Source organism: Ambystoma mexicanum, chromosome 8, assembly GCF_040938575.1.
Source record: "Ambystoma mexicanum isolate Mex_15411 chromosome 8, UKY_AmexF1_1, whole genome shotgun sequence".
Classification (NCBI taxonomy): domain Eukaryota; kingdom Metazoa; phylum Chordata; class Amphibia; order Caudata; family Ambystomatidae; genus Ambystoma; species Ambystoma mexicanum.
Window position 1 is genome coordinate 83,475,841 of NC_090929.1, and position 19,043 is coordinate 83,494,883.

The 19,043-nt window shown below is 41.6% G+C and overlaps 1 protein-coding gene across 1 annotated transcript in view; it reads left to right on the forward strand.

The window, feature by feature from the left end:
* The window catches only part of STKLD1 (serine/threonine kinase like domain containing 1), a 595,840-nt gene that overhangs the window by 416,137 nt on the left and 160,660 nt on the right, over positions 1–19,043 (forward strand). The window contains exon 15 of the mRNA XM_069609351.1: positions 9,299–9,457. Coding sequence (XP_069465452.1) covers positions 9,299–9,457 — 159 coding nt within the window. The remainder of the gene's footprint in view (positions 1–9,298; positions 9,458–19,043) is intronic.

Genomic DNA, 19,043 nt, shown 5'->3' on the forward strand with positions numbered 1-19,043 from the left:
CTATCATATGCCCAGTTACAATCGAAGATGTAGAAGTTCCCAGTGGTTCAGCTAAGTGTGCTCCAACATTAGTAGAGCACACTGCATTCGTCAACAAAGAACGGGTATCAACAGAAAATCCTTCTCATGTTAACAGCAAATTGGTCTCAGTAGATTACCCTACATCTGCTAAAACGAATGTAGACAAAACTGCCGTGAGTTTTATTGGTGATGGGAACGGCGTTTACAACATATTTGATTCTAGATTTAACCAAAATGAGAAAGTTGTCTCTAAAACTAATAATACCAAAAAAAAAACTAAGAATCAAAATAATACCTCAAGATCTACGAAAGCCGCCACTAACCAATTTTTGAAGCGACTGCAAATTGACACTCAAACTAGAGCCGCTGGTATGAAAGGGGCAAAGGTTAACCGTACTAACTTAAGACAGACTAGAGAACCGGTTTCCAGTCAACTTCCCAATGCTGCACCCTCCAATGACTATGCACCATTAGATCACTTAGTGTCGTTACTAGCTAAAAAAGGGATTGAGGAACAACTGCAAGCACAACGAATTGTGAGTAATCCGGCAACTAATGCTACACCTACAGCAGCCCTGGTGGGAGCTGCTCAAGAAAATCCTTTAAAGAGCAGTGATATAACAATGACTGGAAATCCAAGCATTATATTAACTAAAGAACTGCCTGTAGATATTATGAAAGATATTAGAGAGACGATTCAAAGATCGATCGATGAATATATAAGATGGAAACAAGAACAAGTTCCTTTAATAAACACCAGAGTGGAGAAGGGTCAAGTGCAATTTACTAACAATATCCCAACATTTCAATCAAACGTAACACAAACTAGTGAGAAGAAAGGTGAATCCAACTCACGATTTGAGATAGAACGCGGGAATGGAGAGGTAGAAAGGAAACTAAAACACGCACTCGATCCTAAACTATTTCATAGATTCATCCTTAAATGTCGCCCTGCGCCATATATATCGTATGACCTAAATAGAACAAGTGTGTTAACAATATTTGAAGACATTGAAGAGCTGAGAGACATCTCATCAACTGATATACAACAAGTTGAATTTTTAAATGAGGAGAAGTTAGATGCCGTACGTTTATGGATTTCATCCAATCTTGTAAGAAATACCATTTGGCAAGCACGGATGGAACTGTTTACCATGGGATTTCTGTTAGCAGTTGACCCTACAACCCTATCAACTAAAATGAACTCTGAACAAATACAAGCCCCAAATGATACTGTAACTACCAGAACTCTAAACATTTACAACAAGCAAAGTATAGGAGATCCAAATAGGATGATAAAAAGACCAGAGAATAATGGATATAGAAATGATCATCAAAGATCATAATGCAAGGAGCGACAAGTTGTCATGTTGACATTAGCTAGCTGGAATTCCTGTGGTCATACCCATCTCCTGGTAGAAGATGGCAACACACTGAATGATTACGATATAGTGGCTCTACAAGAAACTTGGCTGGTGGATTGTCCAGTATGGAACAATCACGAAATAGCCTTCGTGGCTGCCAAAGCAAATAAAAAAGGAAGACCATCGGCTGGGCTGTTGATTGCCACTAAAATGGGAAGAGGACTATCTATCACCCCATGGGCGGCCCCTAATATATTTATGCAACTAGTTAAAATCTCTTACGCTGGTGGGTGTTTTGCTATCATTAATATTTACCGGAATCCAGTTGCAATAACTGATAAGACGTTTATTAAAGAACTGGAGAATCTCTTTAATCTAATCTCCATGGCCCCAGAAATAACGAATGTTATTCTCGCAGGTGACCTAAATATGCAATGTATGGAAGTACCCAATATGAAAAAAGGACCAATGTATGAAACATGGGCGAATGTGATGTGCAATCGAAATATGATGATGCTTAATGGCGCTATACCTGATGATATACCTTTTAGTCAAACTTGGCGTAGGGGGTCTAGTGGCTCTACTATTGATTACATTTATACTGATAAAACTATGTTCCAAAATATTGTTACATTTAAAGTGATACCACAGAAAGTGAGTGATCACTCCATGTTAACTGTTCAATGGAATTGTATAAAAGAACCTTTAATTACGGAAACAGAACGCTATGTAACTCATCTAACAACAAACAACTCTAGAACACGATTTAAGTGGAATGACCTCTCGCTGACTGAATTGAACAAAGAACTATTGGGAAAACAGATGGGTAACTTGTGGACTAAAGAGCCATATAATGTTACACTCCAAATGTTTAGAGTGCACTCGACGACATGTACGCATACGTATTTTGCGCCCAGACATTGTCCAAATGAACAGGTGTAAAAACGGAAAGCAACATTGAGACGAGATAAGAAAGTAGCACTATTACTGCCAACAAGTATAAGGTTCGATACAATTCGTAAGCTTCAACGTGCATATACAGCATGGGTACGCCTACATAGATGCATTTTATATCAGACTGATGGGGAAGAAATTCTTAAAGAAATTATGACTAAAAATATAGCCCAAATTTGGGCCCTTCTTAATGCGGCTACACATTTGAAACAGGGCCCGGTACAGATCAATGGGGTACCTGAAATAGTGTGGGTTCATTACTACACAGAGCTTTATGCTGATCCAAAGGTCAAGCAAAATAGCCCTGTGTCAGCAAACGATAATATGAAGTTATTACAAATAACTAGAGAAGATATATTGATGTATATCTTAAAAGCCACCAACTCAAGAGCTCCGGGCCCTGATGGCCTAACCAATTGTATGATGAAACAGCACCCTGAGATCTGGGCCATGATCCTATATAATATCTTTACACACGTACAACAAACCAATTGTATTCCAAAATCCTGGAAATCGTCCGTGGTGGTTCCTATTTTTAAAAAAGGCGATAGATCCAAACCAGTTAACTATAGACCCATAGCACTATTGGACATACCGGGTAAAATCTTTTGTAGGTTTATCCTGAGAGACTTTAACAATTGGGTTAAAGCATGCGAGAAACAAGATCCGCATCAAACAGGATTTGTACCAGGCATAGGGACGTCAATAAATCTGATGACAATTACTGCTCTAATTCAACATCACAGTATGCAAAAACAACCGCTTTATTTTGTGTTTGTCGATTTTAGAGCGGCATTTGATTCAGTGGTAAGATCTATACTAATGGATAAATTAGACCGTGAAGAATGTCCCTTGTACCTAATCAATCTGATTAATATGCTACACTCTGAAACCACCATAAGAGTGAGACTGAATTTACAAGGCCTGCTTACCTCGGATATTACAACTTATAGAGGGCTAAGACAAGGCTGCATATTGGCAGCTACCCTGTTTAATTTTTTCATCTCGGATATATGCAAAGCCTTTAAGGAAGTAATGTCCGATGCTCCAAAATTGGCAGGGAAACCAATTGCCGCTTTGCTGTATGCAGATGATTTGGTACTAATATCAAAGACACCCCGCGGCCTACAAAACCTGCTTGATGCACTTGCAAGATATGTTACTAAGAACATGCTAACTGTAAACATGAATAAAACCAAAGTAATGATCTGTAATCCAACTATAAGAGGACCTAGAAATAAGAAACAAAAAACACTTAAGTGGAGCTTACAAGACCAGGCTCTAGAAAGAGTAACGCAATATACATATCTAGGAGTTGTTCGTGATGGTCCAAGTAACAAAATATTCTTGCAGAACCTTAATATGAAATTGGATATGATGATCTCACAGGCCCTAATTATTCAGGGCAAATATGGTAAATTCACTATTATCCCGGCGCTAACATATTTTAAGCAGAAAGTAACCCCAGTGTTACTCTACGGATCAGAAACAAAGCCTTATATAGTAAGAAATATATGGCAGCGCTATGAGAGTAAATTCTGGAAACGAATTCTAGGTCTACCAAAATGTGTACCTATAGCTTGGATTAGGACTGAAATAGGGCTGATATCTTTATATGCGCGTTACACCTGGCAAATGATATCACTATTCAGCAAATGCATTTTAGCCTCTGGTAGACATAAACTGTTAAACACGCTTGCCGATTATGTATTTACAACCAACGATCAGTTTATGATGAAATGGCGCCATATCACAATTGAAGCTCTTGCGGAAGCTGAACTCTCTCTAGATGATCTTATTATGAACCCAGGCAGAGTAAAAACTAAGATATTTATTCAAGATTGGTCTCGCACCCGAGAGACATGTATGAGTTATCTCGACTTCCCGAAAAACGCCTTTTTACATAAAAGGTGTGCTGTAGTGGAACCGTACCTACTCAGATCTCCGTCGTATGAACACAGAAAGAAATTCATGAGATTGAGGTTTAACTTATGAGACAAGAGATTTGGAAGCCAAACGCAAATTGATAACAAATGAGAGAAATGTATGCCGGTTCTGTAAGATTAATGATATACCGGAAACTTTATGCCATCTTCTCACAGAATGTGTAGCTCTTAAACAAAAACAGGAGCTGTATTTTAAACCACTGTTGTATGAATACACACAAATCACAACAGAATCCCTTTGGTGGCTAATTTATTGTGGACGTACAACCACTTTAAGGCTTGCTACTATTGCTTTCTTAAATGATCTAAGATTAGATGACAAGTAATCAGGAAGAAAGATAAAATGAGGGAGAAAACCCCGATTGAAGAGAATAATGAGGAAATAGTTAGATGAGCACACTTTGGTAAAGATGATGTTTATTAAGAAACTGATTAAAAGATGACCTATTGTCCGTATATCTGAAATGTTAAGTACATATACACAACAGATGTTGATCCTGCAGAGATGGGCATGATCTGACCAATCAGATCCTAAGAATCGAAGGGATTTTGTAAAGAATCAAATTGTAAGGCAGCTTGGAGCAATTTTATTGATTTTTAAAGTGAAGTGCTAAAGGGGCATGAGGTGACTCTGACCTCTATTTCAGGTGATTTATTTTATTTTCCTTTTTTATTTTTTTTTTTTGATTGCGGCTTAAGTGTAACTATTTCAAGCGTTTTTAATTTTAAAAACTATGTCATCTCCCCTTTTCTTATTTTATTTTACTCTACCAAAATCCCTACGGCAGTGTTTGCAATGTTTACAATGTTTGATCAGATGACCCCTTCTAATGTATGGTCTAACGGTGATAGTCAATTTAACTCTATTGAATGTATGCAGGTACTTTTTTTTTTTTTTTTTTTTTTTTATATACCTTTTATATCTTTTTTGTTTAGAAATATGGAAATGTAGAATTGATAATGTTGAAATATTGTAAAGCTGATTCAGTTCAGTTATAACAATAAAAAATAAAAAAAAAAAAGACTCACGGAAAGATCGAGACGGATTAAAATTCTTAATCAAATTTATTGGACGCCTGAGAGAATGTGTAACAGAGGGTTGTTGGAGAGTGCAGATTGTTGGAGATGTTCATGTGAGATTGGTACGATGGAACATCTGCTATGGGATTGTAGGCTGGTGAGACTGTTTTGGGGTGAGATTGGACGTGTGTGTGATGAAGTGATTGTTGGTCTCCCGGTCTTGGATTTTAGTGTGATCATATTGGGGAGTGATGAGTCTTTGGATGATGTCACTTCAAAGTGAGAAGAAGTGGTTGTTCAGAGGGGCGATGACTGGTAAAAGAATTATATTGAGGAACTGGAAGAATGCTTTGACATTGAATGTGGAGACGTGGTTGTCTGAGATGCATGAATTGGCAAATATGGAGCGAGTGATGTATAGGAGTCTTGATAAATTGGCGTTGTTTGAGAAAATATGGGTTAGATTTTTGCAGTTGTTTTAAATTGACATTATAGTTGTTTGGTGGGGGGGGTAATTGAGAGATGTATTTGAGATGTTGGGGATTTAGGGTATTGTATATCTCACTGTGTACATAGTACTGTGTAAAATGTTGTGCTTTTCTTGTGTTTTTTTTTTTCATGTGTTATTTGATATACGCTGATTGTATTGGGATTTGTTATGGATGTTGTGTAAATAAAGTTTTTAAAAAAAAACTATCATGGGAGGATCTCACTGGCCTTTTCGGCTAGTTCAGGTGCAGCATGGTAAAATGATCCACCGGGCAATATAGGCACCCAGCACACACCAGCCTTAAGAGCGATCCAGAGGAAGAAACCAGCTTGAGGCCATTTATCCACCACTCTGATCAGAAGGAAAGCCCTTTCGTTTCAAAATGAAAAGGGCTCAAGTATTCCATCTACTGAAGGCTTCGCCATCCGACATCAATACGATATCTGCCGGTTCAGTGCACCCGGAAACACTCCGCTCCAAGTCGCCAATGTCAGAGCACTTGTTCCAGGTCAGCAACCCAGCCAGCCCACTCTCCTCCATGCTGCGCTGGCACGGTGGTCACCACTGCAAGGGTCCTAAGTGGGCAGAACTCTGACAGAGTCACAGTGTGGCACTAAACACCTGGTACTCCCACAGGACCTCCAGGCCTATACTTTTGTATCACTTCCAAGTTGTGGATCCGAGTCCCTCATAAAGGCTATGTATGCCGGCCTCAGTTAGAACAAAACCTGGACATGCACACCTCAGGTCTGCCGCTGGTCTCACCTCCATCAGGTCTCTGCTTGGATAAGTTGCTTCTCCTGCTGTTTCTCCCTACCGGCGGATATGGAGTAGGACCCTCATTATAGTCTAGGCTTTGGAATTTGAAAGTTTTTTTATTGAGGCATTTCAAAGAAACGAACATTTCAACAAGGGCGCAGTGGCTCCCTTAATGCCTTTAGATTATACATGTTTACAGGTAAACAAGATAAGGGGACAGCAGCTGGGAAACAGCGTCACAATTATTTAGCAAGGTTCAGCTGATGCAAATCTTAGCAATCATCTTAAACCAAAGGTAGTTATTATAATACTCTAAACCACTTCCACGGCAACAGACAAAGAATCTTGAGTTTACATATTTCTAAACTTCTTCGATCATACGCTCTCTAGTTGTATCCCATGAATAGCATTGAGTTATAGTATTGGCGCTCATCCTTTGTAGGCCATATTCAGGCCTTGTTTGGTTTCTTCTTGTTGCTGAGTTTTGGAGAAAAGATGGTATGGCTAGAAGGGTATAAAGGAAAAGTGAATGAGAATAGGTGGGCTGATGAGAGCATCTGAGGAAATGGCACCACGCCTTCCTCCTTCCAGTCTAGGCTTTGGGACCTCATCTTCAGATACCTAGAATCCAGAATTTAAGCAGTGCTCTCAACTCTCTCCTGAACCGCAGACCCACTAATCTATGCCCTCCGGATCAGTTGTGCTCTCCGACATCTGCACTATTTTCATCTCCAGCCACCTCAGTCAGGTCGAATCCTGAACCCAAGCCCACCACCAGTGGCTGGCACTATACCAGTACTCACAGCAGAAGGGCCCGAATCTGGGTCCTTAATGCAGTCTCAGATTCCAGACTGCTCCTCCAAATGCTTGTGGCACTCTAAGCCTCCATGTTCATAGGATGAGGAGGTTTGTGAGAAATTACTGCAGGATTGACTTGAACAGGATATGTCGGTGCTCTGTGGGAGCGCGAACCATTGTGGCCATGTTGTTTCTGGCTTTCTAACAGCACCTCCCATAACTTAGGAATTATTTAAGACGCGCACTTGCAGCTCACCCCAAGGTTCTCATACCCTGACTTGCAAGAGAGTAAACGCACAAAAAGTCAAACATGGAGTTGGAGTGGGAATGTGGTGTGCGGGATGATCTGGGAGGGACTTGATGATATGGCTACGATGGGGTAGTTACTAATAGCCCAAATGTAATCAGACTACCTACAGCTCCTGACCCCACCTGAGAGGACACAGGGAAGAAAGCAAAGTCTGGAGACAAACTAGTGCCACAGTTGCCCAATCTAAAGCAATAAAGCTTTACAAACTTAGCTGAAACGTTAAAGAAACAACAATTAAATATTGAACATAACATTCCCTACTCCAACACCAGTGCTAGCCCACTTCACCTTAAAGTAACTGTCTTAAAGTGAACATTATTTTTAATTGTATTTTATTTTACTGTGCTACAGTTTATACAGACTTTTCACAGAATGAACATTTAGAATACCAACTTATAGGTGAGGGCTGCCTGCCTAACATACAGGCAAGGTGGGGTATCCAGTTTCTTTTTGTATTCACATTTGTATTGAGCGCCAATCAAACAACAGAAAACATAACAACAAAGCAGAGTTTAGAACATAAATTAAACCCAACCTCCAAAACCCCCCTTCACCAGTTTTGCAAATTCGGTTTTCACCAATGTCAACATATACAGAACATTAACTCTTTAACAAAGCAGATTCTTAATAAATCCAGGAATCTTTCCTAAATTTCCACGCAAAGGTTGCCTTTCTTTTCCCTGTGCATTAACATATTTTCCATTAGAGACATTCTCTGCAAGTCCTCCAGCCATGCTGACCCTGAAGGCACATGTTCACTTTTCCAGTCACGCAAAATAATTTTCTTCGCAGATAAAGATATCCTAAAAAACCAACATTTCTGTGGGTAAGACCAATCTGCAACCTGTTCTGCCTTTCCCAGAACAATCAGTGGAAAATCATGCTCAATACAAAGAATCAGTACATTGTTCATAGTTGTGACCTCTTTCCAAAACTCCCTCACCCCACAGCATTCCCACATCATAATTTCAAATGAACCCAACCTGTGATTGCATTGCCAACACATTTCTCAGCCTTTTAAGCCTCTTTCACACGTTTTGCAGTGTCCATTATACTCTGATCAATATTTTAATCTGCCTAACACGTTCTCCCAGGTTTAGTGAAGTTCATTTAATGTTCCTGCATAAATTGATCCATCTACTTTCACTCATCTCTGAACCTAATATTTCTGACAAGTTTCCAGTAGTACCACAGTTACGTCGTTGCAATCAACTGCATGTTTGTAAACTCTTGAAGCAATGTTACCTCTCTTTAACACAAGTTTGTGCTTTTTATTGACAGTAGTAAAGCAAAGCAACCTTCTACGTGAGAATAAAACAGAAGAATATATACTTAAAAAGTTGACGATGTGTGTTTCTCTGATTAAATCAGTAGTTGGTGGCTGTATATGCTGTATTGCAGAAACACATTCAGCTTGACAGCTGACGCAAAAACCTGGGAGGGGTAAATTGCACCCCAGAACTGTTGCACTTTGTATTTCAAAATGATTAATGGATGAATTAACAGTCAAAATATTGCAGGATTTGTATGTGGCTCTATAGATTCTAATGCTATGGCTGTGTGTTTATATGTTAATTACCTTGAGGATGCACCTGCTCAATGGACCATTTGTTTTATATTTCTGTGCATTATACAGAAAGCACTCGGAAATGCTTGGCATCGGAGGGTGCTGTGAAGGTCCTCTGCGACGTCCTTCAGCTGCACCTTGAGGATGGAGAGGTAGCAGAGTCTATTTGCTGTGCTCTGTGGGTCCTGTCCCTGCAAGGGGCGTGCTCAGGATTCCTGTCCTGTGTAGGTAGGTTCCATCCCAACATGCACTTTTCTCAATAGCTAAAGAAAAAGCAAGAAGGTTTGTCATGTTGCATATTTATATCCTAATTTTATGAAGGGAACTGCAGGCTCATTAATGTCTATGCTTTTACATGCAATTATTATGGAAAAGGTGGGGCACTGGGCCATATGCAGGAGACAACATTTTAATCATGGGAGGTGTCTGTTGTATCCCCCTATACCGACCTATGGATGGAACATGTAGAATTTGCTATTTTCCAGCTCAAGCATAAATTAGCTTGCATCTCTGTTCAGAAATCCAGGCATATAAATTGGGGGCGTATTCCACCTCAGCTTGCTCCACACTCTAGAATAGAATATGCTTTCCCAACAAACAGTTACGAAATGGCATCAGGGGATGGGATCGGAGCCTGTGGCTACAGCATACAATGAAACGTTTCTAGTAGTACCAGCAAAGATACTCCGTGACCACACTCCTGCCCTATGCGATCCCCCCCTCTCCCAGGAACACATGTGTGACTGCCCAAAACAGGTTAGACAGCAACTGTGCAGGTCCGCTAAAGAGAAACTCCCTGGACAACTTGCGTAGCACTTGAACCCGTTGGGCATGTACAAAGGGAGGTATCGTGCAACGTGGCGCAGCAGTAACGGTTGGCTCCTTCCCGTCCGACGTGGAGAAGGCGACTCATGGTTGGGAGTGCGCATGGGGGAGCTGCTGCATGGGGGCATGCCCATGCTGGTACCACCAGAAACTCCTAATTGTATACTGCAGCAAGCCACTCCTGTCCCATTACCCGTATCCCTGGGACATTCCAGGACAGCGGAGAAAAGCGGATGGAATGTCAGAGTAAAATAATGATGGGTCTGAAATTGGTCCCATGGTCTTTCAGATCATGCTTCAATTGCTCTATTGATTTTTGAAAAACATACTTCAAATAGATATAGATTGAACTATAACCTACTAAAGTATAAAAACTTTATAGAATGTGTGTATGGGTTCACAGGAGAAGGTGGGTACATGCAAGTTTGTTTCCAACACATACAAATACCTAAACGCACAAGCGGAAACAGTAAAGTGGCAATACATAAAAAGGTGGGAGAAAACGCTCAAAAATGCACTCCCCATGGACAGGTGGGAATACATATGGGGCACAATACCGAAGCTGACAAAAGCCATCCAAACCAGGGGAATGTGGATGAAAATGATGCTGCAATGGCACTTTACGCCAGAACGACTACATACAATGTATAGTACCTCCCCAGATAGATGCTGGAGGGAATGTGGAGGTCGAGGAGATTGGCGACATATCTGGTGGGACTGCCCGAGCCCAAGTATATTCTGGGGAGAGGTGAAAACCCAAATGCAGAGAATGTTCCCAGGGGCGGAGAGCATAGGGGAAGAAGTGTGGCCAGGGGGCCTATGGGACCCCAGGGACAAACAGTGGAACGTGACTCAGAAAAAGAACCTTATGGGTCTGTTGATAGGGGCGTGGATGAAAATAGCTCATAAATGGAAACGAAAAAGTCCCCCACTCGCAGTGGATTGGACGAGATGAGTATGGACATACCTAACCATGGAGCGAATAACTTATTCTATTCAGGGGGAACATCAAAAGTTTAGAATGGACTGGGGCATGGCTCAGGAGTATCTCCAAACAGACTACAAAGAAGAATGGTGCCCACACAAAATAAGGATTCTGGACCTCTTCAACTGAAGCAGCTGAAGTTGAATGAGCGACTTCCCGAAAGAAAGACAATGGACAAAATTCTTCCGGAGAGAGGAGGGTGAGGGGGGGGGCGCAGTTAAATGTTGTATACAAAGATCAATGAATGGTATCGTTTTTGAAAAACGAATAAAAACATGGTTTAAAAAAAATCAATATTTGGATTTTACACAATTGTCTAAAAAATTGCTCTTGTTGGAACAACTGTTTCAGAAAATCATATGTTTAGTTTAGTTTAGTTTATTATTTGTATAGCGCGCCATACCCTGGAGTATCAGGGCGCAAACAGACAAGGATATGCTCAACTTAGTTACAATGTTGGACTAATAATGTTACGAGAAACAGAAATTGAACTTATGTTGAAATACATAGTGTGTTCATGAACAATTTTGAATAATTTGGTTTTAATTGAATCGTAAGAATTACATTTTTTCCATTACATTTTATTAAAATTAAAAAAAATAAACAAGATTATGGGCCTCGTTACACGGTAGGCTAATAGCACCTTGGTCCATGCCGGTAAAATACCGGCACCGCCTTGGTGGAAAGGGGAATTACCGCTCTATTCCAAGGTTGGCGGGGCGGTAATTCCCCCTTACCCCATTGCCCTTCCCCATTCCCATTTTATAGGGCTCTATGGGAATGGGGAAGGCGCTAATTACGGTGCCGCAAATTGCGGTACCGTAATTAGCACCCTGGTCCCTTTGCGGGTTGGTTTTTAACGCCTGCTAAACAGCAGGCGTTAAAATACCTACCCGCAAAGGGACCTCGTAGTAAGGCGGTAAGGGTTAACGGTCACCGGTACCAATACCGGTGACCGTTAACCCTTACTGCCTTCCATGTAATGAGGCCCTATGTCACCGTTGTCAGAAATAATTGTGAAAGTTTCAAGGCTAACCAGAGTGGTGACATTGACTATGAAGCATATAACAAACTAAATGAAAAAGAATAGAGCATTAGAGAACCGTTTAGTAAATCAGAGAAATTGATTAAATATAAACATGCAACTTTAAATTGAATACAATAACAAATGCACTGGAAAAGACAGCACAATTCTTTTAAAAATGAAAGCAAAACCGCACAGTCAGCGTTAAGTTAAAAATTAGCCCAACAATAACGGCCACTGTGTACAGAGATGGTGGGTGTTTCCAATATCGCTATAAAAAGCAATGCATGATTCCAGGATTGGCCGACAGTTAGTAAAGTCGCAGACAGTCGAGCTCTGACCCCAAAAGAAGCCCCGCTCTGCGCAGAAAGCTGCAGACCCAGTTTGCAGCAAAGCGATAACAATACAACTCTGGTGGTCTTACGAAGAAGCGTAATCCGAAATACACATCTGACTCAGCAGCGACGCAGAGTTGGTCTCCACCGAGAAGCACAAAGTGAATGCAGGGAACTCCTGTTCGCAGGGAGACGGTGGTCTCAGCTAGTCCTAAGCCCATGTCTGGAGGAAGCTGAGGTTACGGAGGGACCGTTCCCGCGGCCAACACCAATTATTAATAAACCCAGGCTGGCCAAGCATTCATGTGCACAGGAGAGTGGAGGCTCCCCCCTACTCTTGCCCCCTACGATTTTTGCTTTTACTGTGGCCCCTCCCCTTTTAACTATTTCATTTTGGTCCATCCCATTAACCACACCCCTGTGTCTTCCAAGCTACCTGCCACACTGGTGACTTAACACCTTGGCGGAAGAACACTCATTGCTGAAACACATGCACACATTGTTATCATTAACAGTTAACTCCTCCCTTTTAGGTTCAGGGTGTGTTTTTGCATTACACCTGTTAGAAAACTGGAGAATGACAACACTTTTTTCTATTGGTTTGGAAACTTGCATAAATGAAGCAAGTCTCCAAACCAATAGAAAAAAGTAGCTAGATTTATCGCTAGCTGCTTTTTTAACAGAAAGTCGCTAGGGGGGCCGTACCTTCTCGCTAAATATAGCAAGAAAGTCGCCAAGTTGGTAACACTGCAGGAAAACAAAGCAATACACAATTTCAGACGTGGTCACGCCCGTGGGGGCTTCGCCTCCTCCCACAGGCAGACATTAATGGATAGTGGGCGAGGCTGGGAGGCGCTGCTTCTCAAACACAAGACACATAGGGGTACTCGGGCACAGGTGCTTCCTCCCGGAAGGAGTCGGGAGTTCTGGGCTTGTACCATATGGGGTGCACATCTGTAGGAACTAAGACGGGAGAAGCTCCCCACCCGCCAGGACTACACAACAGGAGACAAAGCTCAGAGCAGATTCGGGGAACCCAGTGAGCCCGTGACATGCAGCATTTAAGGCGTACAGATCACCATGAGGCAGCAGAAACTCTCCTGGGGAGATAGCAGTCAATGCCAGGATCTAGGGGGGAAAAAGACAGCGTGGATGCCCACACACCCATCCACCCTCAAAGAAAACCCAATCCGAAACTGCGTGTTGAGGTCAGAGGGGGCCCAAACAAACTCAGACCTCACAAGAGAGTCAGCTGAAGATCAGACCAGTACAGGAACCAACATGGTGGCCTCTGAAGAAGATGTAGAGCGCTGCTTCCTAGATTTCAGGACATATTTTCTGCCTCTCTGCAAACGTAATTCAATACCTTTACAGGTGAATTTAAGTCTGCCTTGTCAGAAATGAGAAGAGACATCGCCTCTCTTGAGGAAAGAACCAACACAAATGAAAAAGCGCTACAAGACCGGGCCCTTGATTCCACAAAGTCAGACGAGCTACTGGATCATCTGGCTAAAACAACACACAATATTGAACTGCATTGTGAGGACCTTGAAAATATGTCACGTAGGTCCAACATCCGTATCAGAAATCTTCCAGAATCCGTGCAGGACACAGACCTGAAGAGCGAGGTCACATGTATATTCAGAGATCTTTTGAATGCTGAAGGGGAGGGGCCATCCCTATAGATGGGATTCATAGAGTGGGTCTGAAACGCCAGGATCCCGGTGCTTGCCCCAGAGATACCTTGGCTGCATTAGCATGCTATCCTCAGAAGGAGCAAATCCTTGGGGCAGTCAGAAGGGCGGCCGGATCACGGTCAATGGTAACCAAATCCACCTTTTTCAAGACCTCTCCCAACTGATGCTACAGAAGAGAAGGGATATGCGTGCGCTTCTGGAACATTTGCATTCCAAAAAGGTAGCTTGCAGGTGGACCTTCCCATTCGGCCTTCTATTCAGCAGTGAAGGCAGACAGCATCGGGTAACTACTGAGGATTGGGCCCGGGTAATGCAGATTGAACTGGACGAACAACCAGGACCAAGTACAGCTCGACCATACGCTCCCCGGGGCCGCAACACTGGAAATGGACAACAATCGAACGAGCATGCAGGAAAAGCCAGAAAGGCCCCCCCACCTGGCCGATCAGTCTCAAGCACCGTGACCGATAAGGACACATACAAAATAGGACAATTCGGCTGACTGAGGTAAACTATCATAGAGCATGTATGCTGCATCGTTAAGCTGGGGTTCGGCATACACCTGTCTTGGAATCAACCAAAGATATATGGAGGGGGGTTTAGGATACCCTGCACATATCACTGGTTCTAGTAGTTGGCCACCTCTGAGGACAGAGTCCGAAGAGAGATTAGTGAGGGCGGTCTACACCAGGGTGAGAGGGGAGGGGGGAATGTTATGTTACAGTTGGGCGGTGGGGGAGGGGATAAGTAAGAAGTTGTGGGTAAACGTTTGGGGGAACGAGGAAGTACACGGGGGCAGTAAAATATTTCAAAAGGATGACTTTGTCTGAGCATTCCAAAAACAGAAGCAATACAAAATGGTATCACATTCCGGTGTCTGACACTTATCATAAGGGGGCTGAATACCCCCGTCAAAAGAAGGAAACTAGAACGCCTTCTTACCACACACCAGCCCGACCTAATCGCATTACAGGAAACGCACATAAAACTCCAGGACCGACACAGGTTAAAATTAAGACAATACTTAATAATCATACAGGCAAATGCGAAGGGGAAGACAGCGGGGGGTACTCCTCACATTTAAGGCAGGCACTCTAATATCAATCTTGAAGACAAAGGCCGACAAAGAGGGCCACTATCTCTTCCTCCTTATACAAATGGGACCGCTGACCCTTACACTAGCTTCTATGTATGACCCAAACTCTGGACAAGAGGGGTTTCTGAAAACAGTTCTCTTTAACATAGAACTGTCAGGGTCCGGCTTGACTGAATTCCACAGGAGCTGATGCTGGCCCCACAGACCCTCACCAGGAGTTCACCTCTCCACCCTTAAGTATAAGTTGAGATGAGAACCCCAAAAAAGGGAAAGGGTAATTTGGAGAAAATAACAACTGAGACACTGCAGCCCTGCAACCTTCTGGTAGGCTCTGGTATCTGTAGTAAACAAATACACTTGGTTACTTATATGTTAATATAAACTTATTTTCTAATATTATTCTAAAACAAACTCTAACTTCTTTACCTCTTAAACCTCAGTAAAAGACTTAGAGGCTAATTATCTGTGTGGAATATCTTGTAAATTATTATCTTGCTTTGTGCATATAGTTTCAAGCCATTCAAGACTCTTTAGAATCCTAAAGTAATGACCCTTGCAAGCACCTTACAGACTTAGATATTCTTCCTACTTTTTAAGTTCATTTAACTTTATGAAGTTTGAGTTTTAAATGCTTTTGTAAAATGCAGTCTTTTTCTGAAGTATTGAATTCCATTTGCATAAAGTTACATTAAAAAGAAACTCATTAACTTTCTTGAATGCTGCTTTCCTTCTGCGTGTGAATCGTTTTCTTTTCTACACATAAAAACGTATAGATTCTTTCTTGACAAGCGTGTGCGATAAACACGTGAAATCACAAGACGAGAAGAATTGTCCTTGCGTTTAAAATACACACGCGCATCTTAACAAAACATGCGCGCGTGAAAATATGTGTACACACTAAAAAACAACTTGCGCTAGTTAAAATGGACTTGCGCTCTATCGCTACCGAGCACACAAGGTTATACGAAACGTAAATCGCGTAAAAATAGTACACGCGTTCAAAACAACTCGCGCTTAGTTAAAAATGGACTCGCGCTCTATCGCAACCCAACACGCGCTTTATTACGCAGCTTCTCTCACGCATTTCATTTGGACACGCGCTCTATCGGTCTGAATACCCGCGCGCTCCCATAAAAACGTTAACGACGTCACGCAAACTTGCGCACGCGTTAAACAGTCTTGAAATACATTACACGTAGTCAACAAACTTTAAACTTCAGTGCACAGTCTTCAAACTTGTTTCCTTATAGTAATTTAACTGTAAAATGTCTTTTTTCTCAGTAAACTTTAAAACTTGTTAACTCTTTAAGTTTTCTTATGAAAAATGAAAGTTCACTCTGAAAATCTTAAAGCCTTTAAAAAGAACGATCCCATCTGATGTCTTCTTGTTCACTCTGGCTCAGTTAACGATTTTTTTACTTCTTTGGTAAATCTTCTGAACTCTGAAAGGCCTTATTTAAGGAGCTTAAACTAATGTACAACCAGCCACTGAATTTCTATGGATGAAAGGCAGTTTAGAATCTTGCTCACCTCACAAGAATCAAACCCATTGTCCTTTCCACCAATCAGGCAAACCAAACATATCATTGTTCCTTTAACCAATCAGATTACGTTTCTTTCTCTCCATCTTGACTTGGGCAAGCACAATGTTAATTCTATGTACAAACTCTTTCTGACTACTACTCAGCCAATTCTATGAACATACTCTTTCTGATTACTAATCCAGCCAGCCCTGACAAGAACAGTTTAGTATTATCAAGACAATACTGATGTGAGATTTAAATATTGCATGGGACCCCTTCGGGATAGAAGCTCTAAATCAAAATATGCCGACCTCTGCCATCATGCGCCCTTAAAAAGACATTTGAACATCTGACAATTTGAGATATCTGGGCAACTCTGAAGGGTGAAGAAACTGCTTACATGCACTATTCCCATGTTCACAAATCCTTCTCAAGGATTGACTACTTTTGGGCCTCAACCAGGCTGATATTCCTATGGCACACATCAATACCCATGCTATAACAATCTCAGACCATGCCCCGCTGACTATGGACCTCAATCTCCACAGTGCTCAACCTAAACTATGGAACTGGAGATTCGCAAAAGTGTTATTAATGGACCAGGTCATCTGCGATGAACTAGAAAGCAAAATAATAGATTATTTTAATATTAACAATAGCAGCGAAACAGGCTTGGATGTAATCTGGGAAGCGTTTAAAGCAACATTGAGGGGGGAAATCATAGCGAATGACGCACACAGAGGGAAACTTAGGCGAAAGACAGAAACAGACCTTGAAGCTGAAGTTAAAGATACCCTAAAGCAGATGAAGACGGGCTCCAGTCTGGGCCTCCATAGGCAACACGGGAACGCAAAGGGCAGATCAGACCTCTTCCACACGAAACAAGCCAAAAGGAGCATACTGTACCTAAAGCAGAGATTCTATATTAAAGCAAACAAAGCTGATGGACTGTTAGCAAGACAACTAAAACACAAAAATGCGGCTCAAACAATTCTGGGGGTAGAAGATTCAACAGGGATAAGGGTTATGACGACTGAAAACATTACTTCACAATGTCAGGCTTTCTACTCAGCCTTATATAAGTCAGATTGCCCCGACCAGACATCACAACACAATTACCTACAGGCAACCACACTAAACAAAATCCTCATTGCAGATAGAGAGAAACTTGAGAAAGATATCACACGGGAGGATGTGCTATTGTCAGGTCCCTGGGTAACAGGAGGTGTCAGGTTAGGCATCATTAATTGCCAAGAGGTTAGTAGTGGTTAAGGAGTGTCATTTACATTGAAAAGGTATTTCCTTAATCTGATCATCCATTCAGCCAGCAACTATTGTCCTAACTCATGATGTAGAACTTCCTGTTCAGCAGTGATTGGTCAGTGACTGTTGTGATGTTGTTTGGAACCTCTGGAGAGGTTCTAAACTAATTTTCATCAAGATCAGCTCAGGAATGGTCACAGCGCTCAAGAGCTCCAGAGTTAAACAAGGAATCGGAGAAAAGAAAAAACATCTCATTCAAGACAATCTTCTACAAGAGTCAGGAACCTAACTTCAGATAAGTGACAGTGATAAAAGATCAAAGTTTGTTTTACAAGACGGAAATGTTTTTAAACTTAAAAGGAAACTGATTGAAATATCCAAGTACTGTGTAGATATAATGAACTCAAGAAAAGTTAAAAGACTTAATTCAAAAAAGTTATGATAAAAATTTGTTTTGAACTTGAATTACTAAATAATAGGTCAGTAAAATGTTGTGCGCGTGAATCCATATCAACTGCAGGAGTAGCGCGTGAATGTTTACATGAAGGTGTTTTCGATTTCATTTATGCGTCGTGAGTTCCCTCGCATTAGAGGAAAGCACCTTGCTGCATGTCTTGCGTGCCAGCTTGCATATGAGGAAGTAGCGTCGTGAGGCTTCAGTAAAAGGTGTGGCTTAGTTCTTATTTCGGACACGGCGACGAGCGGAAAGTCAGCTGTTTTTACATCCGCACTGGGTTTTTCAAATGCGCGGTGAGATAAAGGCAGCTTTAGGCATTTTTCCATGCAGCGAGTGATTGAAGACGTTCAGAGTGAGTGAGTTTAAAAATCACTATTCCTTGCTGCGCGTCCACAGAAGGTATGTGAGTGTGTGTACAGTTTTATAGACACTTTTCCTTGCGGCGAGTTTTGGATTAGATACGCGCACGTTAGTTATTTTGTCTTTAAAGAAAAAGTGAAAAGTAAAAGGAACATTTCTGATTTAAAAGGCAAAGGTTGTTAGAATTTCATGGCAATTCATTAAGCATAAAGAAACAACCAAGGCAGCAAGAGGAAGTACGCAGTCAAG